This window comes from Spermophilus citellus (assembly GCF_964194105.1).
Source record: "Spermophilus citellus genome assembly, chromosome: 6".
NCBI classification, from domain to species: Eukaryota; Metazoa; Chordata; class Mammalia; order Rodentia; family Sciuridae; genus Spermophilus; species Spermophilus citellus.
In genome coordinates, this window is record NC_138187.1 from 120,614,415 (window position 1) to 120,641,479 (window position 27,065).

The 27,065-nt window shown below is 34.4% G+C and overlaps 1 protein-coding gene across 1 annotated transcript in view; it reads left to right on the top strand.

Moving 5' to 3' along the window:
* Positions 1–538: 538 nt before the first annotated feature.
* Positions 539–27,065, top strand: part of USH2A (usherin) — a gene marked incomplete at its 3' end in the record, with an annotated part of 798,897 nt that continues 772,370 nt past the window's right edge. Inside the window, exons 1-3 of the mRNA XM_081297837.1 lie at positions 539–735; positions 1,359–2,050; positions 5,112–5,277. Of these exons, the coding sequence (XP_081153963.1) occupies positions 1,566–2,050; positions 5,112–5,277 (651 nt within the window). The 5' untranslated portion in view covers positions 539–735; positions 1,359–1,565. The remainder of the gene's footprint in view (positions 736–1,358; positions 2,051–5,111; positions 5,278–27,065) is intronic.

The window sequence follows — 27,065 nt, forward strand, 5'->3', positions numbered from 1 at the left end:
ACCACAACCATGAGTGGATAAATACATACATATTCCAATGCAATTAGGCAGCTAAATTCAGCAATCTCATTGCTTCTGTAGTTAATGAAAATCCCTATTTTCCAAACTCAACAGTTAGAGATAATATCAGACGTTCCTCATAATCTCAAGAAGTTTGTGTATTCAGAAGAGGGTATCCTGGGGTGAAAGATATAATAACAACAGTGACAGAGTTGTCAGGAAAAACTTTCTTCAATGGACTAAACTTTTAGAGCATTAATATAGAGTTTAGAATCTCATTTGATTTGTATCCCCTAAAAGAAAGAGCATGGGAAATTGATGTTTCTGATGGGAAACATCATTTTGATTAAAGAATTAAATGGATGAGGTGTATGAAAACAGAAGAGAGAAGAAGCCATAGGGGGACTACAGGATAAGGTGTGCTGCTACTTTAAAATTATGCATGCACGATACCATCCTGGTCCCTCCCCCTACTTGAAGTTACCAGTTGAAAGCCTGGGGGAGCTCAGTTCCTGACGGGCCACCAAAGAGACGACTTTCAGGTAACCAAGTGTTTGCTGTGCAGAATACTTTACCTGGGCACCCAAGTCTTCCTTCCAGCATTCCTGCTGCTGTGGCCTATTTCCTAAGAGCAACCTGGTTTACGGTGGTGTTGCCAGGCAACGAGGGACCGTGGTCTTGTTGAAGAGCCATTTGTCACATTCAGTGGACTGGTTGAAATGCAATAAAGAAATGGTAACTCAGCTTATTTATCAATACAATTACTTACACAGTATTAGGAATCCATATTTAACCTACAAATATGTAGTCATATGAGGAAACACTAACACAAATGTTTGCTAAATATTAAGGCATAGGACAGACAGATGGTGTTAGATTTCTAATCAGCTTTACTGTAAGCTTAAAGTTGCTGCACATGCTGGGATAAGGGGAAAGGCCCAAACTGCTTTGCTAGCTTTATTTTGGGCATCTGCAAGTTAGCTCTAGGTTACAACATACAGTGCATGTGTAAAGAAAATCTATACAATTCTTTACCTCGTTAAATACAGTAGACAGTGCTAATGCTCCGGGGTGGAGTAACAACCTAAAGTTGCTATATGTTCAAATATATTATTAATTATTGCATAGAAATAAACAAACTGGTTGTCCTGTGGACTTTTGAAGTCCCTGATTTGTTCAATAAAATCTAGATATTTATCAAAGGAATAACTATTTTATTCTAAGCAAAGTGATTCAAAAATATTTTTGAAGAAGTTCAGCGTTTCCCACCAGGGATTCAAAATCCTTATGCTTAGGATGACATAAAGTTTTAAAGACTCAGCAGATTACACTTGACATGCTCTGTTTTTGATTCCTAGACACCAGCTCCTCCTCATGTCTTGGCCACCACTAAGAACATCTTTAGTTTTATCTCCGTGTGAAAACGTGCCTGCCATTTGCCCAAGATGGAGGAATATCTCAACATTACTTAAAGGAACCTGCTTCAAAGTGTCACTGGCAAGCGGAGCGGGCCTGATTATTTATTTAGGAATGCCTTCTCAAGAGAAGAATGCTTTTTTGTAAACATGAATTGCCTGGCTCTTTCATTAGGCTTTGGTATCTTGTTTCAGGTTATTGAAACATTGATCTTTGCCTATTTTGCTTCAATATCGTTGGCTGACTCCCGGGGTCTTTTCCCAAGGCTGGAGAATGTAGGAGCTTTCAAGAAGGTTTCACTTGTGCCAACCCAAGCAGTGTGTGGACTCCCACACCGAAGCACTTTCTGTCACAGCTCTGTGGATGCTGAGAGTATTCAGTCCTGCACCCAGCGGTTTTGCACACAGAGTTGCCCCTACCGATCTTCCTCCCCTACGTATACTGCCCTGTTCTCAGCAGGCCTCAGGAGCTGTCCCATCCCAGACAAGAATGATCTGCACCCTCACTCCCAGAGCAACTCTACAAGTTTTATTTTTGGAAATCACAAGAATTGCTATTCTTCTCCTCCTTCTCCGAGGCTGGTGGAAGCATTTACATTCACTGTGTGGCTGAAACCTGAGCGGGAAGGTATAATGTAAGTAGTAGTGTGTTTTCCATTTTCCTAGGACCCTGCAAAATCAGTAGTAGTGGAAATGATTGCAACCTACAGTCCAAACTAGAAATGAAGACTAACACCATGGGATTCACATGATTGAAGGAAAACTACTATATTAATCTCTATTCCTAGTTTACAGTCCAGATATTTTTTTCCTAAATTGTGTTCTCTATTCTGTGGATGAAGTGGACTATGAAAAAAAATGTGTTAAAATAGTTTCAAGGCAGTCAGGTAGGCATTTTTATACTTGAATCACTTATTTCTGGGCAGGTTACCTATACCTTTGGTCTTAACCTTTGGAGGTTTTGTGAGGCCCAGCATGAGTTTTAAGGCATGGCCACTACAAATAATTGATATATTTTTAAGTCCTGGTCTAATTTATATAAATGAAGTGTGCCTAGTAGGCTATGAATTTTTTATCAGGCAGATAGCAGCATTCTGAGGGCTTAGGACTATTTTATTCATTCTTATTTTCCTAAGAAGGGTGTCTGACTCAAGGATGTTCAGTAATATGAGTTGGAGATAGGAATAACACTTCATCTCTGAACAGATATAGCTTTTGGCCTTTTACTTCATGCTGTTTTCATTTTCCAATTAGTTAATAAATTTCTAGGTAAGTGTAAGAGATTGTAAAAGCTATTCATTGCAGCAGCAATGCTTTCAAAAGAAGTTTCGGACAGACTTCTTTACTACTATCTTTTGTAAGTTTATTTAATCACCTGTTTTTCATTCCATAGTCTTTTCTCAGTTGATAAGTGATGTTTCTCTTAAATAGAACCAATGTACTTTTAATAAGTAGGATAGTTCTAAGGCTTTTTTACCCTTACTTTGTGTGAAAGTATTGGCTGAATCTAAAAACTTGGGAAAGAAACCAGGAAAGTCTTATAGTTTCATAAACAAATATGACTTAAATGTCTTGAATGTTTAGTTTTAATTTGTCAAATGAAAGTTTGCAGTTTTCATTTTGTTTTAAATTTGGAGAGGAAACAATCACAAATCATTATCCTTATTTCTATAGCTCCCCTAGAAGAAAACCTTGCTTTCATATTATTGGAAATTCCAGTAAATCCAAGATACTCTATTTATGTAACTAGCATCCACAGTCTTAAAATGTGCTCCCTTGAAAAAATAGGGCTAGGATAAAATAATTTTTCTAAGCTTAAATGGACATAACTTTACCAGATCCATCTTCTATTGGCATTGTTTAGTATAAATGAGACGTGTATTTATAGAGGTGGTAGCATGGTTTATGGTTTTGAGAGTTTCTTTGCTTTTATCAAGGTCGTTTTCATTCTCAAAACTAAAATACCAGTGGGAATTGGGGGAATTTCGGGGTGTTTGCACTAGATAAGTAAAACAAACAAAACATGGATTATCCAATTATTGTTTATCCAGGAGCAGAATAAATCCAGTTCCTAAATATTTTGCTACCTGCCTTCCTCTCACATTTATTATCTACCAAAGCTAGTATGTTTACAAGCAAACAAAATAGCAAGGAAGATAATCAATAACATATTAAGAAATGCATTTTCAGTAAGCTTGGGGAAATAAGTCTGCATTTGGCAAATACATTCTTGAGTAATGATCAAATTCTCACTTGTAGATTTAAACTCAAGAAAAATGAACAGAGGCAAATTCTTCTTCGATTGTTTAAGACCTGGAGGCAGGGGATACAGAGACACTCTTGCATTCCAGAGAATTAGAAGTATTCAGCTATCAAAGAGTTGAAGAAAATGTGCAGGATTTATGTAAAACCTTTATGTCCACTAAAATTATTTGCCCAAACTAAAAATGTACTTGCTCTCATATATTTATTACCAAAGCTGAATTATTAGTGTCAGTAAAAAAGTGACTATTAGTCTTCTCCAATCTTGTTATCTCCCAACTTTCCAAAAAAAAATAGATGCAGATGAGAAGATATGATTTGTAAAAGATGAACCCTTTAAGGAAAGTTTTAAAACATCCTTAACAGTAATTCTTGGTTGGTCCAATATCACCTTGCCTCTTGGATGCCTATAGAATTGATCACTTTTTGAGGGTCTGGGTATACCAGGCATGCTTCTACCCGTAGGATACTAGTGATCTAATGGAGAACATAAATGGGTTCTTGCCTTTACTTAGCATAGCAAGTTAAATGAACACAAAGAGAGAACACTTACATGACCTTGAACAGAGAAAGAGGGTACCAGGATCAGGCATAATTGTAAAGATGCTGGGGCTGAGTAGGCAATAGTCAGATGAAGAAAGAGACTCAGAATTTCAGAGCTATGTCACTGCAGTTGAGTATAGAAGTGACTTTTATAAGTAATTTGGTAATTAGTGTAACACAATAGCTAGACATTTTCCAAAACTTCTTCTATTAAAAAATTTTACTGTAGTCTTATAATATTGGCCATTCACCCAAAAACATTAATATTCTCTGAATTCCTCAGTTGGGCTGTATGTCATGGAGAGGTAGTCAGACATCTTACAGGAACTGGCTTTGGCTTCTGGCCAGTTGATGATGGGGTAAGTAGAGACTATAGCTGTCCATTTTCCATTTCATCATGGGAATTAAATAGAGCGATTCTGACTTCAGGGCTAACAATTTCAAGCTTTTCTTGGACACTGAATTCTCTTTACATTAAAAAAAAAGAAAAAAAAAAGATTTGCACTGGTGACTCAATACCCAAGTGGGATATAGTATGTTGTACCACTTCCTATAAAAGAAATAGCAGAGGAACTAATGAGCCAATAGGCTAAATGTTAGTTTTGCAGAATGATTCAACCACTTTAGTTTCCATCATGAATCTCTAATGAAGGGTGTTGAGGCTCTGGGGAATATATTGTAAATAAGAATAGTATTTTTCCTTGAAATAAAATGGCTTCTTCATTGGAATAAAACTTGCTTTGAATATAATGCCATACAGGCACTCATTCATAGTGTACCATTTTGAATGGAATTTGGGGTCACATTAATATCACTGTAACTGCACAATGCCTTAGCATGTCTTTTTGGTTAGAGGCTGACCTTTTCTCTCTTTTCTGGTTGCTTCCTAAGGTGTGTTATAGAAAAGACGGGGGATGGGCAGATTGTGTTCAAACTTACAATATCCAGGAAAGAGACCATGTTTTATTATCGCACAGTAAGTGGTTTGCAGCCTCCAATAAAAGTAATGACACTGGGGAGAATTCTTTTGAAGAAATGGATTCATCTTAGTGTGCAGGTGAGTTAAATAAAAAACATTTAACATTTGGTTAAACACAGGGATCTCTCTTCCTTTTTCACTCACAAAATCAAGAGCAATTATCTTTTAGATTTCGGGTATGTGTAAATGACAACCAAAGGAAAAAAAATATTTCAATGACCTAATGATATCCTCTTGATAAACTAGCAGACCTCCCTGCCCCTGAAAAAAAAAAAAAGAAAAACCCTGCTATCAAAACTTCCCCAGAAGCTTAAGGACAATCTTCTTTATGGTAATAATATATTCAGTAAATTTTGCTTGGTTTGGTTAGTATATTTTATTTTGCTGAAAAACATGTAAGAACTCTTGGCATCCTGTATTAATTTTATTAGTCATGTCAGTGTTCAAGCCTTTGCCCGATTCTTACAGCTGTCTTTCTCAGATAGCATCTGATGATGTGAATAAAATTTGGCTGCTATATTAAAATGGTGACCTTAGAACAAATGAACTTTACACTTGAGGCGCTCAAAAGGTGTTATATTATTATTTTAGTTGTCAACCACAGTTTGTATGAGTCTTAGAAACTGTTAAAGGCTGAGAGAGCTGTGAGGTGTCTGGTATTTACAGTCTCTGGAATAGCAGCACAATATTTCTATTTGTTTCTTCAGGGTGCTCGAGTGACTTAGTACTGTCAAAGCCCCTTTGCCTTTTAGAGATTTTGTGTGCCGCAGTTCCTAGTACTTTATTCTGCTGGCACCCACCCACTGGTCCATGAACACCCCACTTACATTAGAGGACTTTTGCAACCTGCTTAATTTTATGAAATTTATTTCTGATTTTTTATATGGATGTTTGCCTTGAACCAGGTAGTAGAAGACTTCCCCCAGAAGGTTGTGAGCATTATTATTTGACTTTTAAGTATTAGTTCAACATAGATATCATTCTTCACTGTTTAAATACACTTTGCACACATCTTTGTTTTGCTTGATTATAACTGAAAATCTTCTATGTATCGGCATAACAGTACATTAAAATATTTAGGAAGAACATGTAAAATAAATGCAGAAAGGTAACTATAGTTGATTTTAAGAAGGCTTAGGCAAAGTATTATTCAGTCAGCATGGTACTTAGAGATTTTAGTGAGGGAATGAATTGAGTGTACACAGTTGGCAGGAAGCAGCATTTACATGCCTACAGGATTGAAAAGACACACAAAGGGTAGATCATGTCTAACATCAGTCCTGCCTATAGCACATGACAGTTTTAGGTCTACCTCCCAGTTGTTCAAGGGTTAACAAACAGCACCCATTGTATATTTTGTTTATCTATATACTGAAGTTGTCCATTCATTGCATTGACGTGCAATGACAACATTGACAACAGAATCATGATTTAATGTTAAAAATATGGAAATAAAAAACTGCTAAAGAGAGGAATTCTGCAAAGATGCCAAAAAGATCAGAGCTCAATGGCACATGCCTGTTATCCCAGTGGCGCAGGAGGATTGCAAGTTCAAAGCCAGCCTAAGCAAAAGTGAGGCCTTAAGCAACTCAATGAGACCTTGAGGGGTGGTTGAGTGCCCTGAATTCAATCCCCAGTACCCCCTTGCCCCCCAAAGATGCCAAAAAGATGTTTGTTGCATAGATTTGTATCAACAATGATTTAGAAAAACCTTTTTTAATTGTCTTTGTTTGCTTTATGTATGAAATTGTGTCTGATTTTGACAGGCAGTATTACATTAAAAGCCTTGCAAAGAAAGTTTAAAATCTAAATGCAAAGAGGTACCCATGGCTGAATTCCTCTCCTGAGAGTAAAATGCTCTTAGAATGCCTATTGAAATCTGCATTATCATTTCAATACAAGTCAAATATGACTCATTCCCCAGTTTAGGCAAAATTTATTTATAAATTTAAAATCTTCCCCTTCTTTGAAGAAAAGGTTAAAGTACTTATGATTTAATGAGCCTACATTATTTCATAACTGTTTGAGAAAACATCCTTTCCAATTTGTACTTATTTTTGCATAGTTTTTAAACCATTCTATAATGTGTATTAAAATTACAGAACTAATCAATTGTAAAAGTTTAGAAAGGACATTCAGATCCATCATTTATTCATCTGATACTTTATTGAATATTTTAGGTGTACCCAACATCAGGAGACTCTGGGTTCATTCATCTGAAAACTAAAGAATAATTATTTAAACTGGAAATTGGCATAGGGTTCCTTTACACTGGGCACCACTCTGAGTGCATTTGAGATATTGTGAAAATTATAAGAATCCATATTACATACTATTCCTTATTATTTAATAAGGAATGTTCTTAAAAGTAGATGTAAGAAGTAGTGAGAGGAATAGAGATTAGTAATTGGGGAAAAAATTCAAGTAACACTACTCTGTAGTTTCAAGAAATTCACTTGACTTAATTTCCCCATTTTTGTAATGAGAGGATTGTACTAGGTGAACAAAATGAGGGCCCACATGAAAAAGAGAAGTGTTCCATGATGCACAAGTAATTGGAATGTGGAAAGTTGCTGAGATAGTGAATGACAGAGCCAGCTGCCGTAATTAATGATCAGGTTCCTGCTTTTCTCTGCTTTCCCATGCCACCTAGTATTTCTACAAAAACAATTTGAGATTGTTTTTTTATGTGCAGGATAGAGACAAATGCAACTTGTTATTCTTTTATTACATAGTTGAAAGATAATTTTCAGAAAAAAAGTTTTAAAATAAAATGTAACTACTGTTGCATTATGATGTAATGTCTCCAAACTGTTTAATATGGGGATTAAGGACTTCTGTCATGTGAGGTGTAGGATAGAACCTGTAAATTATGACCTGATTTTGTCAAGTGTCCAGTTGCAATTTCATATTTAACATGTGTATATGTTTCCCCACCCCTACCACCATTGTTGATGAATTTATATAGTGTGCTTTCATGTGTGTTTAGAAACAAACAAAAAAACAACAAACCAATGAGAAACTACATCTCTTCTCATGGAATGGTCCAGAAATCAGAATTAAATTTATGAACACCTGGTTACATAAGATTATTAAATGAGTCTACTCTTATCTTATACCTTAGATAGTTCACTTAGTATCAGCTTCCCAGAAATAAAAATGAAATTCTAATTCCCCCCAAATCAGAAAAAAAGAAATGGTTTTAAATAAATATCTGGGCTGAAAAAATGTCAAGAAGAGCCAGACATACTGAACATCAGAGATCTAATTTCCTAAACAAACAAAAAATATCCAATATTTTTATAGTGATGGATCTAGCAGCACTTTTTTCAAAACTAGCATTTTGAAGTAGAAACCTGTTGGAAAATGATTAGTTTTTAAATTAATATTCATTCAGGGACTTGAATCTGACATGATTGCCTATTTAAATTTCACTTTGGAGTTTAATATATTGGCTATTTCAAATTATATCAAGCTTAAATTTCTTATTTTATATTTTTATACTAAAACTCAAAAAATCAATTCATACTTTTTATTATCAGGTGGGGAATACTGATAATATTAGCAGTCTTTTTTAATCCTTAGTTTTTATATTGGATCAGCACCAATTGTAGTTATTGAGAGAACTTTCTTTTTAAAAGTTTTATACTATGTAAAATAATTTTGTTTCAACATTTTGTTATGGATAAGTAGGGGAAAAAATCTTTGGGTGTATATGTATTTAGTTGCTAATCTTTTAAAAGTAAAATCTGAATCTTTTTGTGCAGATGCTAACACACAATGAGGGAGGGAAGAATAGAAGTTCATTGGATTAGACAAAGGGGAATGAAGGGAAGGGAGAGGGAATGGGAATAGGACAGTAGAATGAATGGGACAAAACTTTCCTAAGTTCACATATGAATTCCACATCATGTATCATGTACAACCACAGAATGGGAAGTTATACTCCATGTATGTATAACAATGTCAAAATACACTCTGCTGACATGTATATCTAAAAGAACAGCAACAACAAAAAGAAAAGTAAAAGGACAGAGTTTTTAATGAAAATAGTCTTTGCCTTTTACATAGTTTTACACATTATATAGGACAAATAGTATAAAAAATCATCAGTATAGTCACTTTTCTAGAAATTATGCTGAATTGCAGTAAATCAACTATTATAATTTGAAGCTGGTGAAATATTTCAACAATGGAACCATAGGAAATAATTTAGCAATGGGTTTGTTCACATTTTCTATGCTATTTGGAAGGCTTCTTGAAGCATTGACAGTAAAAGAGCTGCAGATGATTCTAGCTACAACAGTGTGGGAAAGAAAGAGCAGTTCTAATCCAATACAATGAAGGAAAAAAGTATGTGTAAATAAAGTCAAGAATCAATAGATGAAGGATAAGAGTTTCATAATCATAGTTTGTTTGTGAAGTATGTTCTTTTGATTTATGTATTCAATCTGTGGAAGAAAAACTATTGATAGTTCTGGAGAAAAAGAAAATGCAATTTAACCAATATTTGTTAGATAAACTAAGTCTTTCAATTAATCTCTAGTATATGCCCATGAGCACACTTAGTAGGGGGTGTTTCCATGTTCCTACTCATAGAAGGAGCATAAAATATACATAATACAGAACTTTGTCAGTCAGCTCAGAAAGCTCAGTGTTTTGGGATTTTCATAGGAACACTGCCTCAGCCATTACCCCACTCCAAGAAAATTTCAACCATATTGTTCCTTTAATGATCATCATTGCTTTTAATGATTAACCCTATATGTGTGTGTATATATAAGTATGCATGCAAGTGTATATTGAACATTATTTGTGCAAAGGCTTCTCTATCTAGCCATCTATTACCCGGGTTATTTGGATTGTTTTGGGTTATTTGGAACTAATATCTGATCAATAGAATTAAGTTTTTCATGATGATCATTTAAAAATGATAATGGCTGCCATTATTGATCAATGATTTATGTGACCTATAAGAAACATTTTACATGTTTACTTTGCAAATGCTAATTATAATTTTCTGGCATTGTCTTGTATTATTCCCATTCTAGAGAAGAGAAAACTGAGTTTTGGGGGAATTAAATTACCTGCCTAAATTCGCACTATTAAATTTCTCTGACCTAAAATTAAAAATAATAAGTGAACCTAGGTCACTGTGAAGATAGTCATTAGTTTTCAAAAATTCTCTGAACAACAACAAAAATATCCAGAAAACGTCACAAGAACTAAAGACAGATTTCTAATATAAATCTAATTTTTGTGCATGTACATATTTTCTACATATTTATAAAATAAATATTTAATACTTCACATATTTACACAGTGTATGCAAATAGTTAAATTTAATACATTTTGCAACTATATTCTTCATTGCTACAAGTGGTTTAAATGTATAACAGAATGTAATATTACATGAAGTTCTGCTCAATATTTCTGATATATGTAACCCGTTTGACTATAGTAGCTTAAAGAAAGAATATCCCTTTAAGTTCCTTGCCCACCGACCCATGCCATATAGAACCAACCCTTGATACCTTCAAAAAGAAAACATGGTTCTTCTTATTTGTTTATGGAAAGAGGTGTTCTGCATGCATTTTTTTGCATGTGACTTTAAAATGCAATATTTAAGCAGAAGGCAAGGTTTTAATTCTTGATATTTTAGTTAAAAATTGTGCAATCCAGAAAAATTATGTAGCTCAAAATGTTAGTGTACCCACTACAAAATGGAAAGGTAAATTTGACTGATTGAGCTTACACCATAAATTTGAACAAGTCAAGAAAATGTAGATAAAGCATTGTATATCCTATAACTCCTGCAGTGAGAGAAGACTATTCCTTATGTGCACAGAAAATTGTGAAAATTCTCTTTTGTAAGTGGAAATGTGTTGTATGTGATACACTAAAAAGCCAGCGTGCATCAACTGCACCAGGACAAGTGGATTCTGATATGAAATGAGGACAGTTGTTAGAAGAGGCTGGGTTGGGACTCTATTGAAATATTTTTTGTATGGGACAGAAGATTAGAGATGAAGATAAATAAGGTTAATAAATGACACAAGCAGATTATATTTCACTGAAGACCACTTCTTTGGCTTCAGTGAGGAACAAATTATCTGAAGTTATCTCATGAGGCAATTAAGAATTAAGTATATCATGGGTTACAAAGGCAATAATACATATGCAAATTAGCTTTGAAAGGAGTTTAGGAATTAAAGGTTGTTTTTTTTATTTTGACAGAAGAAATGCAGGATTTGAGGGCAAGAGTGTTGTTGATGAATCCCAGCTTCCTGGCTTGCATAACTTCATGGATAGTGGTTTCATTTGCCCAAATGGAAATGGTAGGAGAGAATCATATTTTTGATATCTTACATGTATGAGCTAGACCTCAGGTCATGTCCACCATTCTTCACTGTAGAAAAAGCATTATTGAGAAGCTTTAAAAACAATCTGATGCCCACTCACTATTATGTCATTACTGGGCTGAAGTTGGCACCAAGAATTATTTCTTCCCAACTTCTTGTTTTCATGGACTATGAGGTATGTAGTAAAATAACCCGAATTCAAGGCAGGAAGTTATCAACTCCAATTAGGACACGTTAGGAAAGATGCATAAAGAAGTTTTAATATTACTGAATTCTTGGAGGTTAAATAGAATTTTGGTTGGAAGAAGATGAAGGAGAGAAGGCTCTAGAGGAGGAACAGAAGAACACATGGACATGAAAATAGTAAAAAGTGAGAAGCCCGAGTTACTGAGAAATAACTATATTGTGTGCTAGACAAAACCGAAACGAGAGCAAAAATCTTGAGAAAACTAGCTTAGAAGTTTACCTAGATGCTATGAAGTGTTTTCCTTTTCTCCCAAAAGATAACTCAAGTTTTTGTTTTTCCTGCTTCTGATCTCACCTTTTTATTGCTATTAAACTGTATAGCCATTAGTGTCACTAGTTATATACACAATATATCCTACCTATACACAAAAAGAATTTTGTTGAGCTAATATGTATAAAAAGAGCATCACATGTCACACCATGATGTTTACCTTTTACAAGTTTGAATGTTATTGGTCTAATATTTCGCAGCATAAACTTATGTCTGGTAAGACCTTTGTTATGGGAATACCTCCAATCAAGACATACAGGAAGCCATGAATAAATGAACATTTGAATTTAGAAACTGTTATTTAAACATGAATTCATCAGTTATTTATTTCTGCTAGAAAATGATCCTCATCCAGTAGCTATAAAATGTACACTATATGGAAGGAAAATGTATACAAATATTATAGTCTGTGTTTATTACATACATGACTAAAATTGAAAATTGCTATAAAAATAAGAGTATTTTCACATTTCCAGTTAGTTTTTCAACAATCTCTTGTCCTGAAAATGCCACTATGGTAATACTGTTAAATTTGTAATGGTTAAAATTTGATGGTAGTGCTTTTAATACCTGTTATCTAATGGAATTGTCATTTATATTATGTCATTTTCACCCAAAAGCCAAGTATAATAAGACTTAGATTCTTTTTGCGTTTTTTTGTGGGTAGTCATTTTTGTGCCCAAAGGGCTAACTGATGCCTTCAGTTATACATGAACGATTCCCACTAAAGTAAGAAAGAACAGCGCGCATATAACCTAGGGCAGGGTTTGGCCTATGGTATGTATCACTTGGTAATGGAATGGAGAATATGACTTTATTTAAACATGAACTTGAATAGTTTTATTTTCCCATAGTGTTTCCCTTTGGTATTTATCTCTCTAAAATGAAACATTCAAAAGTACTCCACGTGGCTATATTGTCCTGGATGCATTGAAGGCATATATCCCAGACACCAGTGTACATGTCTATATAAGGCAAAGAAAGAACAGTTAAAAATAAAAAAAAAAGAAAAAGGAAATAATATCCAAGAATCAAAGCTTTAATAGATTAATTATTTTTTCTAATAATCTAATGAGAGCAGTGGAAAAAATTGATATTTATAAATAATATATAAGCTCATATTAGATATAGAATTTCATTCTTTGTTCTAAAGATATGAGGATGAAATAATCCTAAGAGATGATTTAGAAGCAGAAAAAATAATTAGATAATTTTTTTTATGTTTAGTGCTCAAATTATTTTTAGCCTAGGAAGTGAAGTAAGAAAGAAGGGCTGTAGGGGTGAAAGGCATGTGACTTGGGTAGGATTTTGTGGATGAACCCCAGGACCATGGTAAGAAGTCCAGGAACTTGAGGAACAGGGTCAGTCCATGACAATTTCACTGTGGTAGAAGTTTTCAAAAAAGTTCAGATTATATTATAATGCATAATGAATATATTAACATAATAGTATAATATTATGTGGTATATCATTTTTTCTGGAGAAAGAACTCCTTATGTTATTATAGTTATTTGGCAAAAATGTTACATGTAACCATTTCTGGGTATTGTCACTTTGGGGAATTTCAGGTGTTAGGTTCAATGTTGAAAATGAGGTAGAGAGAAGAGGAAGAAATACACTACAGATGGGACAAATTCTGTGGGAGTGCACAGGAGGTCGAATGGTAACTATTATAACTAAATTTCTTAAAATGCTTGCCACAATCTAAGAGAATTGCAAAATACGTGGGGAGAGGTTTTTATAAATATTAAAGAGTGATAAGACCCCAGAAATTTGGAAAACTAGAGAGCACTGAGCCTGTGAAGGCCTTGCATAGATAGTTCTTCTTTGTATTTATTATTATCATTTCAAGTACATATATTTATGGAGGATCATGTGATAATTTCATACATGTATACAGTATGTGATGATCAAATTAGAGTTTCCATCTCCTTAAACGTTTGGAAATTTTTTGATTAACACGTAACTCTTTGAGTGTAGTATGATGTTTCAATACATTTCAATACATACTGATTAAATCGGTGCCATTGACATTTCCATCTCATTACTATGTGTTTGCAGTCATCAGGCTCCTTTCTTCTAGTTCTTCCTGAGATATGAAATAGAATATTATGAACTATAGTTGCTCCACTGTGCTGTGGAACACTATTTCACTTTATTTCCGTACCTGTTATTCTCCAGCTTCTCTGTATTCCCCTGACCCACCCTTTCAAGCCTCTAGTAATCATTGTAGTACATTCAAATTGACTTTAGTATATGCATGTTAGAGGGAACATGTAGTATTTGCCTTTTGGTGCCTGATTTATTTAATTTATCATTTTTCACTTCTATATATGTTGCTGAAAAATGTTAGGGTTTCTTTTTTTATGGCTGAATAATATTTTATTATGTGTAAATGCCATATTTATTCAGTCATTTGTTGTTGGGCATCTTGGTTTATTCCATATCTTGAGTACTGTAAATAGTGCTGCAATAAACATGGCCATGCAGGTATCTTTTCAATACACTGATTTCAATTCCTTTAGATATATACCCGGAAGTGAGATGCCTGGATACTATGATAGTACTATTCCTAGTTTTTGAAACGTCACACTATTCTACATGATGTTTGTACTAATTTACATCTCATCCAATAGTGTGTAAGAATTTCTTTTTATTTGTATCCTCCCTAGCATTTTTTAATTGATCTTTTAAGTAAATGCCATTTTAGCTTTGAGATTATATCTCATGCAGTATTGTATTGACAAGACCCCTACTGATGTGGAACATTTTTTTGTAAATTTTTTGGCCATTTTTTCTTTTGAGAAGTGTCTATTAATATCACTTGCCTATTTTAAAATTGGACTGTTTATTATTTTTTTGAGTTTTCAGTTTCTTATATATCCTAGATACTAAAAAAATGTCAAACAGCTGGCATAATTTTGCCCATTATGTAGGTTATGTTTTTTTTCACTGTGTTGATTCTTTTGCTGTCCAGAAGTCTCTTGGACTTCACCAAGATATTAGAATTAATAAAGTTAGTAAAATTGTAGGATACAAATCAACATACAAAAACCAGTAGCATTTTTATACACCAATAATGATGAGAAAGAAATCTTGAAAACAATTTTATTCACAGTGGCTACAAAAATAAAATGCTACAAATAAATTTAACTGAAGAAGTGAATTACTTCTGCAATGGAAATTCTACAACCTTCCTGAAAGAAACTAAAGAGAACAGAGATGAATATAGAAATACTTCCTAGGTTCATGAATTGGAAGAATTTACATCATTACAATGCCCATATTATACAGATTGATTTATAGATTCAGTCATACTACCTGACTTCAAAGCATACTATCTGACTTCAAAGCATACTATAAAGCTATAATAATCAAACAGCATGGTACTTACATAAACTGACACACTGACTAATGGAACAGAAGAGAGTGTGCAGAAATAACTGCATGCATTTATAGTCAATGAGTTTTGACAAAGGTTCCTGAAACTTGTGCTGTGGAACACTAGAACGTGGAAAATATAGGAATAATGTCTCAAGACATTTCTTTTTTTTAGTGTAAGAATTGAATTCAGCTTATTGTTAAGATAAAGTATAACATTTAGTGTTTTTGAATTTTTCTTGGTGCATTATAGTTTTACATAATAATGGGATTCATTGTTGTATATTCATACATGCACAGCTCACAATTTCCTCTCCTTCTTCCTCTCCCAGTCTCCTTCCTCTAGTCTACTACTCTCCCTCTGATTTTCATGAGGTGACTTTACTTTTTTCTTTTCTCTCTAGTTTCTACCTATATGAGATAAAACATATAACCCTCAGAAAATTAAACTTTCTGAGTTTGGCTAATCTCATTTAGCATAATGCTCTCTAGTGTCATCCATTTTCCTGCAAATGGCGTAATTTTGTTTTTCTTTATTACTGGATAAAACGTCACTGTGTATGTAGCCCATGTTTTCTTTAACCTGTCATCTGTTGAGGGATACCTAGGTTCCATAATTTGGATATTGTGAATTGTGCTGCTATAAACATGGGTATGCATGTATGACTATTCATGTATGCTGAATTTTTTTTCTTTGGGATAAATATTGAAGAGTGCTATGTATGGGTCAGATGGTAGTTATTCCCTAGTCTTTTGAAGTACCTGTGTTCCAGCCTCCATAGTGGTTATACTAATTTATAATCCCACAAAAAGTGTATGTATTCCTTTTCCCCCACATACTCACCAGCATTTATTAGTATTGATATTCTTTTTGGCTGTCATTCTAACTGGAGTAAGATGAAATCTCAGTGCAGGGTTTTTTTGTGAATATAAGAAGCAGTTTTATTTTCTTTATTAGTTACACATGACAGTACAATGATCTTGACAATTCCATTCCCCTGATTGCTAAATATGTTGAACATCATTTTTATAAATTTATTGGCCATTGCATTTCTTCTTTTAGGAAACATCTATTAGTTCAGATGCCAACTTATTGATTGGGTTATTTGGTGTTAAGATTTATTTGTTATTTATGTACTTTGGATATTAATCCTCTGTCATAAGAGTAGCTGGTTAAGATTCTCTTCAAAAAAATAAAAATAAAAAAAACAAAAAAAAAAACAAAAAAAAAGATTCTCTTCCATTCTGCTCTCTCCTTATTCTGTTTCCTTTGCTATGAAGAAGATTTTTGATTAATGCCACCTCCTTTATTTTTTTATTTTATTTCCTGAGCTTTAGGGGTCTTACTGATGCAGTTTTGGCCTACTTCTAAATTATGGAGTGTTGATAATTTGTTTTATTCTAGCAATTGTAAAGTTTCTAGTTCAATTCTTAAGTCTTTGACTCCCTTCAAATTGACTTTTGTGTAGGATGAGAGATAGGGATCTAGTTTCATTCTTCTAATGTGTATATTTAATTTTTCCAGCACCATTTGTTTAAAGGGCTGTCTTTTCTCCAGTATATATTTTTGGCACATTAGTCAAGGATCAGATGATTATAGATGGGTGGGTTTGTCTGTGTCTTCTATTCTGTTCCATTTTTCTATGTGCATGCTTTTATGCAGCATCATGTAGTTTTTATTAGTGTAGCTCTGTAGTATAATCTGAAGTTGGAAGTTTTGCTATATTTGGTGTTGCTTTTACTGCTTAGAATTGCTTTGTCTGTTTGGGGTTCTTTATTCTTCCAAAAGAATTTTATGACTTGTCTAGTTCTGCGAAGAATGCTATTGGTGTCTTGATGGGGACTGCATTGAATCTGTAGATCATTTTTGGTAATATTGCAATTTTGACAAAATTAATTTCACCTATCCAGGGACATTGGAGATCTTTCCATCTCCTAGTGTCTTCCTCAAATTGTTGTGCATTATTCTGTAATTTTCCATGTAAAAGTATTTACTGCTTTGGTTAGATTTATTCCTAAGTATTTAATTTTTCTTGTCTTCTTTCTCTCTTTTTAGGATAATAAGAATGGAGTTGTTCTTCTTGATACATTTTCAGTGGATTTATCATTGCTGTATGTTGTTGTTTTTTTATTAATTCTAATCAGTTATACATGACAGTACATTGAATTTTGGCACATAATACATAAATGGAGTATAACTTCTCATTCTTCTGATTGAACATGGTGTAGAGTCACACTGGCCATGTAATCATATATGTACATAGGGTAATAATGTCTGATTCATTCTACTATCTTCCCTACACTCATTCCATTCTCCTCCCTTTACTCCCCTCTGCCTAATCCAAAGTATCTCTATTTTTCCCACCCCCAATGTGAATTAGCATTTACATATCAAAGAAAACATTTGGCATTTGTTTTTTGGGGATTGGATTATTTTTCTTAGCATGATATTCTCCAGCTCCATACATTTACCTGCAAATGCCATGATTTTATTCTTTTTAAAGGCTGAGTAATATTCCATTTTGTATACACCACATTTTCTTTATCTATTCATCTGTGGAAGGGCATCTAGATTGGTTCCCCAGTTTAGCTATTATGAATTGAACTGCTATAAACATTGATGTGACTGTGTCATTGTAGTGTGCTGATTTTAAGTCCTTTGGGTATAAGCCAAAGAATAGGATAGCTAGGTCAAATGGTGGCTCCATTCCAAGTTTTCTGAGAAATGTAGCTGTTGTTTTTATATGTTGATTTTTTGTCATGCTACTTGGCTATATTTATTAGCTTAGAAGAATTTTGGTGGAGCGTTTTGGGTCTTCTAAGTATAGGGCCATGTCATCTGCAAACAGTGAGACTTTGACATCTTTCCTCTATCCATTCATCATTAAAATTATATTGTTCATTATCTATGCATTTATGTGATTTCTCTAGTTTTTCTCAATGTTTATAATTTCATCTCATTCTGATTAATAAAATGTAAAGGATTGTATCAATTATTTTTTATTTGCTAAGACTTGCTTTGTGTCTTAAAATGTGGTCAGTTTTAGAGCAGGCCTATGAGTAGATGAGATGAATATGAATTTGACTGTTGTGACATGAAATAGTCTACAGACATCTATTAGCTCCCTTTGATTGATACTATCTCATAGGTTTGAAGAGTCTTTGCTGAGTTTATGTCTGAATGACCTATCTGCAAGAGACGTACATTGAAATCTCCCAGTATTATTGTGTTGTGGTCTCAGTCAATGTTTCTATTACTTAAGCATGAGTTACCTCTGCTTTTTCTGGCTCAGGAACAACAAAATCAGTTAGTGTAAATTGACCCCAATAATCATGATGACTTATCCATCTATTCATAAGCCAGGACATATGTTTGCAGATAACAGTTTCCTTGAGGACAGTGCTACCTAGAATATTTTGCATTCACTCTGTGGTCATTTCTACATTTATTTCAACTTAAACTCCTTGACCTCTTCTCATCATGAGTGATAGTGGCATTTTTGACTCCAATATTGTGCTTCCTTATGGCTTCTGCAGCATCCTTGGTGACCTGGTCTTTGATGCTATAACATTCTCTATGCCTAAGTCATATTTGTACAGAGCTAATTCCACAAAGGGAAAGATGATTTTTTTTCCTAACCAATTTCCAAATGATTCATGTCATTTCTTCTCTGCATCTGTCACAGAACTGCCATGGATATTTTTACTTCAATAAACCTGCAGGGAGAGAGAGAGGCTGGTGAGGAATTGGAGGTGCCACTGCTACTCACATGGGAAACTCAACATGTATACACACAGGCAATCCCACGTGGGCCCCAGTTGGTTCAGCTTCTCACACCACCTCTGCACATACCCCTAGAGTTTCATCTTAGTGCTATAAATTTCCATCTCCACTCTGCTTTAGCTGCATCACACATATTTTAGTATGTTGTGTCTTCACTTTCAGTTCTTTAAAAATTTCCTTCAAAACTTTCTCTTTGACTCATGTGTTATTTAGTTTCCAGGCATTTGGAGATTTAAAAAAATTATATTTCTATTTTTGATGTCCAATTCGAATCCATTTTAGTCAGAGAACATGCTCTGTAATGATTTTAATTCTCTAAAGTTTGTTCAGAAGTTTTATATAACTCATTTTATATAACTCAAACCATGCTTGCATAAAAATGCACACCAAATTACTAGAGGGCATGTAATTTTCAATATTAAGTACAATTTTTCTCAAGTATTCCCTTTGTGTATATTGAGTGCCATATTTATGGTATTACAATTTTTGCTTCAGTCATTAAATATTATTTAATAAACTCAGGAAAAAAGTCAATTATATTTACCTGGAATTTTATTGATTTTGATGTTCTGATTTTTTTTTGAGATTCTAAACCTTTGTTACCTTTTTATGCTTTAAAAAAATCTTTGTCATAGAGTATGTTTAATGACAACAAAAATTCCCAATTTCCATGAGTTCTAGAATGTCTTGATTTCCAGCCCCTTTTGTTTCCAAAGAACATTTTGTTGAATTTAAAATTGATAGTTTTTTTCAATACTTGAAAAACTTGTGACATTCCTTTTGACCTCTATTGTTTCAGATGAGAAATCTGCTGTCAATCAAATTGGTATTCCTTTGTAAGTTTACCTCATTCTTCTGGCTGCTTTCAAAAAAAAAATTTTTTTTTAGAAGTTCAATGTTGAATGTCTTGGCATAAATTTCTGTTGTTGTATTCTGTTTGGGGATATGCTTAGTCTCTTCTATTTGCATTCTAATGCTTTTTTGGGTGGTCATATTTGCTATGTTTTCAGACATTATTTCTTTAAAGACATTTCACTAACACCCTCTCCTCTCATTCTGTAACTCCAGTATTAGAACTGTTAGCTTTTCTGTTGTCTCAAGATCTGTGAGTCTCTCTTTTATTTCCATTAATTCTTTGGCTTTTGTTAAGCCTGGATAAATTCTCTTGATCTGCATTTGCGTTCATGGATTCTCTTCTCTGTCATCTCTGTGTTAATTACTGAGTTTGCTTACTAGGGTGTTTTGTTTCAATGGTTTTATGTTTTTAAAATTTCCTCTGGGATTTTTACAGTAACTTCTATTTCTTTGCTGATATTTCCTCTTTTTATCATTTTAAGAGAATTCATGCTAGGGTTGTAGCTCAGTGGTAGATTACTTGCCTAGCATCTGTGAGGTACTAGGTTCGATTCTCAGCCCTGTATATAAATAAAAAAAAAATGAAAGATCCATCAGCAACTAAAATATATATATATTTTTAAAAAGTTGAGTTTATTTTAAAAAAATCACAATCTCTAGTTGAAACATTTTTAGTCTATCTCCTTTAAAATCTTTGGGAGGTAGTTCCAACATCTGATTCATTTCAGTGTTCCTAACTCAAATTGTAGTAGATGAGGAGAGTGGAAGTTCAGCTTCCCTCTTTACATCCAGGTGAAAGTGGGCCACCTCTTGGTGTTGCCTTGTTGCCTGTGAGTGGCAATATAGCATTGTGTGTATGCGTGTTTTACTGTTGCATGATGCTGACACATACTAGTTGGATTAATTGGGGCATATCTGTACATGGATATAACATAATTTGAACAATCTCATTCCCTAGTACCTCCCCTTCCCTTCCCCTCCTCCCTCCTCACTGACCACCTCAATTTTACTGGTCTCCTGAGCCAAGTTCCCATCAGAATGGGGGAGAACTCATTGCTTCCACCACTTTGTTGCTACAGAGTAGGGGTAGATGGTCGTCTTCCTGATGGTCATTGTCAACACAAGATAATCCTCTCTAATTCTGCTTCTTTGATGTCAAGTGCGAATCGAATCGAGGTTCTCCTGCCAACCAGGTCCAGTTCACAAGGAAGGGAAGAGGTAATTGAATTACTCACTAGCCTTGCCTGCTGTGCCAGTGAGAATGGGCACTCAGTGTTCATACTTTTAAGCAGAATCAGAATGCCACCCATATCCACTGAACTCAGTCACATAACAATTAGCCCTATAGTCATAATGGAGAGTTGCCTGCTTCACCTAGTAGAGGAGGGTGGCAGATCAACCCTAGTTGGATTTATTAGCATCACCTGGCAGGAGAATTGGATAATACTCCTGCTTGTCAATACACCTGTTTAAGGGCATAAGATACCATAGCTAACTTCTGTTGGGTGGATGGGCTCTGTGAGAGACTCTCCTATGGTTCTGGGTGTTTTTTTCTAATGGAATTTGGTTGAAATAGAACAAGTACTTTTTGCCCAAAAGGTTCTCTGTTGTAAACTGTCATATTGCTGGTTCTTTTCTAGAAGCAGACTTTTTTTTGGGGGGGGTGGGTTGGGGAGTATATCAGGGATTGAACTCAGGAGTACTCGGCCACTGAGCCACATTCCCAGTCCCATTTTATATTTTATTTAGTGACAGGGTCTCACTGAGTTGCTTAGCACCTCACTTTTGCTAAGGCTGGCTTTGAACTTGGGATCCTCCTGCCTCAGCTTCCCTAGCTGCTGGGATCACAGGCGTGCACCACCATGCCTGGCTTAGAAGCAGACTTTTGTTGGAGATTTTTGATTTTTTTTTGGTGTAAAAAATTTTTGAGCTCTATATATGTTTGTTGGAGCTTTTTAATCTATGCCTATGGGAAGTTCTAGGTTAGGGGTTTCCAGAATGCCCTGCCTAGGTTATATGTGTGTGGTAATTCAAAACAAAACAAAACAAAATAGATTCCGTGCCTTTTTGTTCCCCATGTCTGAGGTGCCTAAGTTTTTGCTCTTTTGCATATTATAGTCTTCCCATACTGGTTTGCTGGGTTGTGTTCAGGGTTTATTTTATTTGTAGAGATAATCTGGGAAGAATAAGTCTGCTCCATCTTTATCAAAATGGGAAGTCACACAGTATTTTAAAAAGGACTTGTCTATCATTCAAAAATGGCTGTTAGGGTTTGGATGTGAGGTGTCCCTCAAAAGCTCACATGTGAGAGGAAGCAAGAAGGTTCAGAGAAGAAATGATTGGGTTGTGAGAGTCTTAACCCAATTATTGAATTAATCCCCTGTTTGGGATTTACTGAGTGGTACCTGAAGTGGTAGGGTGTGGTTGGAGGAGGTGGGAATTGGGTGTGGCTTTGGGGCATAAATTTGTGTCTGGCAAGTGGAGACCTCTCTCTCTGCTTTCTGATCAGCATATGAGCTGCTTCCCTCTGCCACACTCTTCCTCTATGATGTTCTGCCTTATCTCAAGCCCCAAAGAATGGAGCTGCTTTTGTGTGAACTAAGACCTCTGAAACCGTAAGCCCTTCAATAAACCTTTCCTCTTCCACAGTTGTGGTGGTTGGGTCCTTTAGTCACATCAGTGAAAAAGCTAACCCCAGAAAATGGCTGTTAATGATAAACTCTTATGTTTAAAGCATAGTAGCTAAATTGATGGGAAGTAGGGAAAAATCTTTCTGAAAGAAATCAGATAAGGAGAAAAGAAGAGGGAGGAAGTTTGCTGGCCAAATACTACAGAATCAATTCTAGCAAAGTTAGACATGGTTTTATTCACAAAGAGAAAGTTAGCAAGCATTACAGTGTGCTCAGGTATACTTAGCTAATTGTAGACTGAATAGGAGGAATCTATTATGAATTTGCAGATTTCGTTGATATTTGTCAGCAAATCTCATGTCCCAGTTGATGTTAAAAGGCAAGCTGCAATTGGTTCTGGACTAAATAACATTCTGGATATATGTAGAGGAACTAGATGGGCCAACAAAATATGCCATTTATTGCCCAGGATTGTTAAAACTATCATTGCTGGCAGAGAGCAATACCTTTCATGAGGCAAGTAAAAATTAATTGTAAATTAGAAATAAAGATCGGGTGCAAGGGTAACATTTAACTTGGTATTCACATGTCAACGTTTCAGTCACCCAACCATGCACATTTCAGGGAAAAGAGAAATACTTAACATTTTTCATATTAAACATAGGAATGGGGCTCAGAGAGATAACACATTTTGTACTTTTTTCCCCATTTTAATTTATATTGGTAGTGTGTCTTTTTTCAACTTTGGTGTTGAAAAACATGGCACCTCAAAACTTGTCTCTCTTCATGTTACTTTTATAATTTCCATAGTGTACTTCTGATGAAGTTATTACTCTCGTTCTCTCGTGGGAGAAAGTAGAATTATTATAATGCAAAAGTGATTGCTATCATTATTTGCAGAACTTAGAATGTTGTGAGTGTGTGTGTATATGTGTGTGTGTGTGTGTGTGTGCGCGTGCGCACGTGTGTACATACTGCTCTGTGTAGTTTGTTCATTTGTACCATGTGCAACTGGTTCATGTTGGGATTAAAAAAAATAAGCAATGCTTGATTATGGTTAAAATAAATACCAAGGATAAATTCTTCTATTAATTAGTAAGAACTTATCCAAATTAGCAGCTTTAATTACTAGCGGCAGTTAATTTTTGTTGCACTATATTTGATATCCTGTCCTAAATCATTAACACCAATCATATTAACTATATGTTACTCACTTTTTAAATGCACAGTGGAAGCTCACATGTGAAATGCATATTTATAAATAAACATTATTATTATTATTATTTAAAACAATCTGCAAATTCATGTAGAGTTATATATTTACTATAAATAAAAGTGTGTTCAATTTGCTTATTGAATCAAACTTCAGACACTAAAAACTAGAATTCTGTCCCTATGCAGGAAGCTTTTATTCAAGGTTCCCTGACATTCAGCTGAATTTTTATATGGTGTTTTGTTTCCTTATGTCCTATTGCTTATTATATTTATTGTTATTATAAATTTTTTATGTATTCACTAAACTGGTCTCATCCTATTCATTTAAGTAACAATTTCATTAGGTAACAAGGAGAAAAGTACTATTTCTGATCCTTGATTTTGAATATGGTGTCTTATATACTGGTGTATCCATGAAATTGTGTAACAGTTGAAACAGAATAAGTGATACTCTCCAGAAATTGTCCTGAGTTTTTATTGTTAGATATTTATTGGTATATAGAAATCTCCCCTTATGTATAGATGATATGTTCCCAGGGGAACATGAACCCCAGGGTTACCTAAAACCAGGGATAATGCAAAATTCTATATGTTCATTTTTTTCCTATACATGCCTCTACATGATAAACATTAATTTATATATTAGGTACAGAGAAAAAACAACTAACTTTACTAAACAATAAAATAGAACAAATACAACAATATGCTGTAATAATATTGCCAGAATTATTACTCTCGTCCTTTAGGGACATTACTAAGTAAAATAAAGGCTATTGAAATGTAAGTGCTGATATTATGATATTTGATCTGATAACCAAGATTACTACAAAGTGACTAATAGGAGGGTGGCAAATATAGAGTGGGTATGCTGGATCAAGGGATGATTTTTGTCATGGGCTGGATGGAAAGGAATTGTACCAGATTTCATTTTGCTACTCAGAATAGCACATACTTTAAAACTTATATATTACTTGTTTCTGGAATGTTTCATTTAATATTTTGGATTACGGTTTACTGCAGGTATCTGATCACAGAATGAAAGATTGTAAATTAAAGGGGACTTCTGAAATAGATTAATTGCTCAGTCTTGGCACTACTGAAATTTTGGGCTGCCTACTTTTTGGAGTTGGGGTTTGTTTGTTTTCCTGTGCACTGTTGGATGTTTAGCGAGATCCTGGCCTCTACCAACTAGATGCCAGTGGCATCTTCATTGCCTTCTGTGAAAGTGAAAAATACCTTCAGATATTTATTCTTTGAGGGGCAAAATCATTCTTGGCTATCTGATTTCCTTATAATTTTCATCGTTAAGTTTTTTTTTCCACCTGAAGAGTAAGTTATAATATCATACTTGTAAATGTAAAGGCTTAGATTTAAGGTTAACTGTATTTAATGGAGAGAAATTATAAAATCAGTAAAATAGAGGCAAGAAAGAAACTCTAAAATGGCCTATGCAATTACTTAAAATAGCATAAAGAATTCTACTTCAAGAATATGCATAGAATTATTAACATTACAAATACTTAGAGAGAAAACTAGTCTTGGTCATATGAAAAGGCTTTCAGTAAATTACTCATTTGAAAGAACAACGATCTTGGAGGAGTTTCACAGCTTGGGACAGTGGCACAGTGTTGGTGTTTGAGATCAGATGATTAGACTTAAAAAGGTCTAGACAATTCATTTGGGTCTTGCTTTAAGTGTGGTTTGTCCCCCAAAGTTTCATGTAATGAGTGGTCCCAGTGTGACAATATTGTAAAATGATATGGAACCTTTAATCAGTGGGGCCTAGTGAGAAGTAATTAGATCATCAAAGGGGCTGCCCTTGGAAAGAATTGATGTAGTTCTCCCGGGACCTTGGACAGTTCTTATAGAAGAGCAAGACTGGACCCTCCCTGGTCTGTCTCTGTCTCCCTGTCATGCTGTGTCTTACTACTCTCTCTCACATGTGACACTGTGATGCTAATCCATCATGACTTCCTTGTCAAAGCCAAACAGATATTGATTCCATGATCTTGAACCTTCAAAATAAGAGTTAAGTAAATCTCTTTTCTGTAAACATTACACAGCCTTTGATACTTTGTTGTAGCAACAGAAAACTGACTACTATAGTTTTTAAGTTGAAATAAACAATTTGCCAAGTTGATAATTGAAAGATGTTTGTGGAGGATATTTGTATGAAAAGTTTGGTAATAATTTATTCTTGTAAAGGTTTTGAAGGACAAAAGAAAATCATAATCATGCTTATATGGTGCTTTTTATCCTTTGCAAATATTTTATTCAAAATTATTTACGTTAAGCAAATTATACTTTTGTGCACAGTTATATTAGTTTGGCAAATGCATGCTGTTGTGTAACCACCATTCAACCAGAATATAAAATGTTTCTCTAACCTCAAAATATTCCCTTATTTAATCTTTCCATCTTCCAACCTTCCATCTTCCATCTTCCACTCTACCAACCTCTTGTCTGTATTCTGATTAAGAATCTGAAAGAATTTCTAGATCATAGAGTAGGTGTGTATTTGAAATCAATAGACGTTGCTAAACTTTTTCTCAAACCACTTGTACAATTTTGTATTTTTGTATTTTTTTTTTTAGCACAGTGAGATTATATTTGCTTTGCATCCTTGCCGGCACCTTGGTATAGTTGATTTATTCATTTATTTAGCTGTTGTTCTGAAAGGTGTTTAGGGTACCTCACTGTGGTTTTGATTGACATTACTCTGATGATCGATTATGTTGTGGATCTTCTCAGCTGTTTATTTGTCTTCCAGTTATATTTTTCAGTGAAGTGTTCCTTCAGATATACCTATTGAAAAAAATCATTTTTTTTAAAATTATGGAGTTTCAGTGGTTCATTGTGTATTTTGCATACAAGTCCTCTGTCAGATAACTGTTTTGCCTATATTCTCCCAGTCTCTAGTTTATCTTCTCATGCTTTCAACAGTGGTTTTACAGATCAGAAGTTTTCAGTTCCCTAGGTTTGGACTCCTTTCCATCTCTGTTTGCCTTGGTAGCACTTTTGAGATTTCTCAGGTTGTTGCTTTTGTATTTTGTCCAGAGTTTTAACTTGATATTGACCAGGAGAGTGAATCTGTCATGGACTGTAGCAGAGAAAAGCCTCCG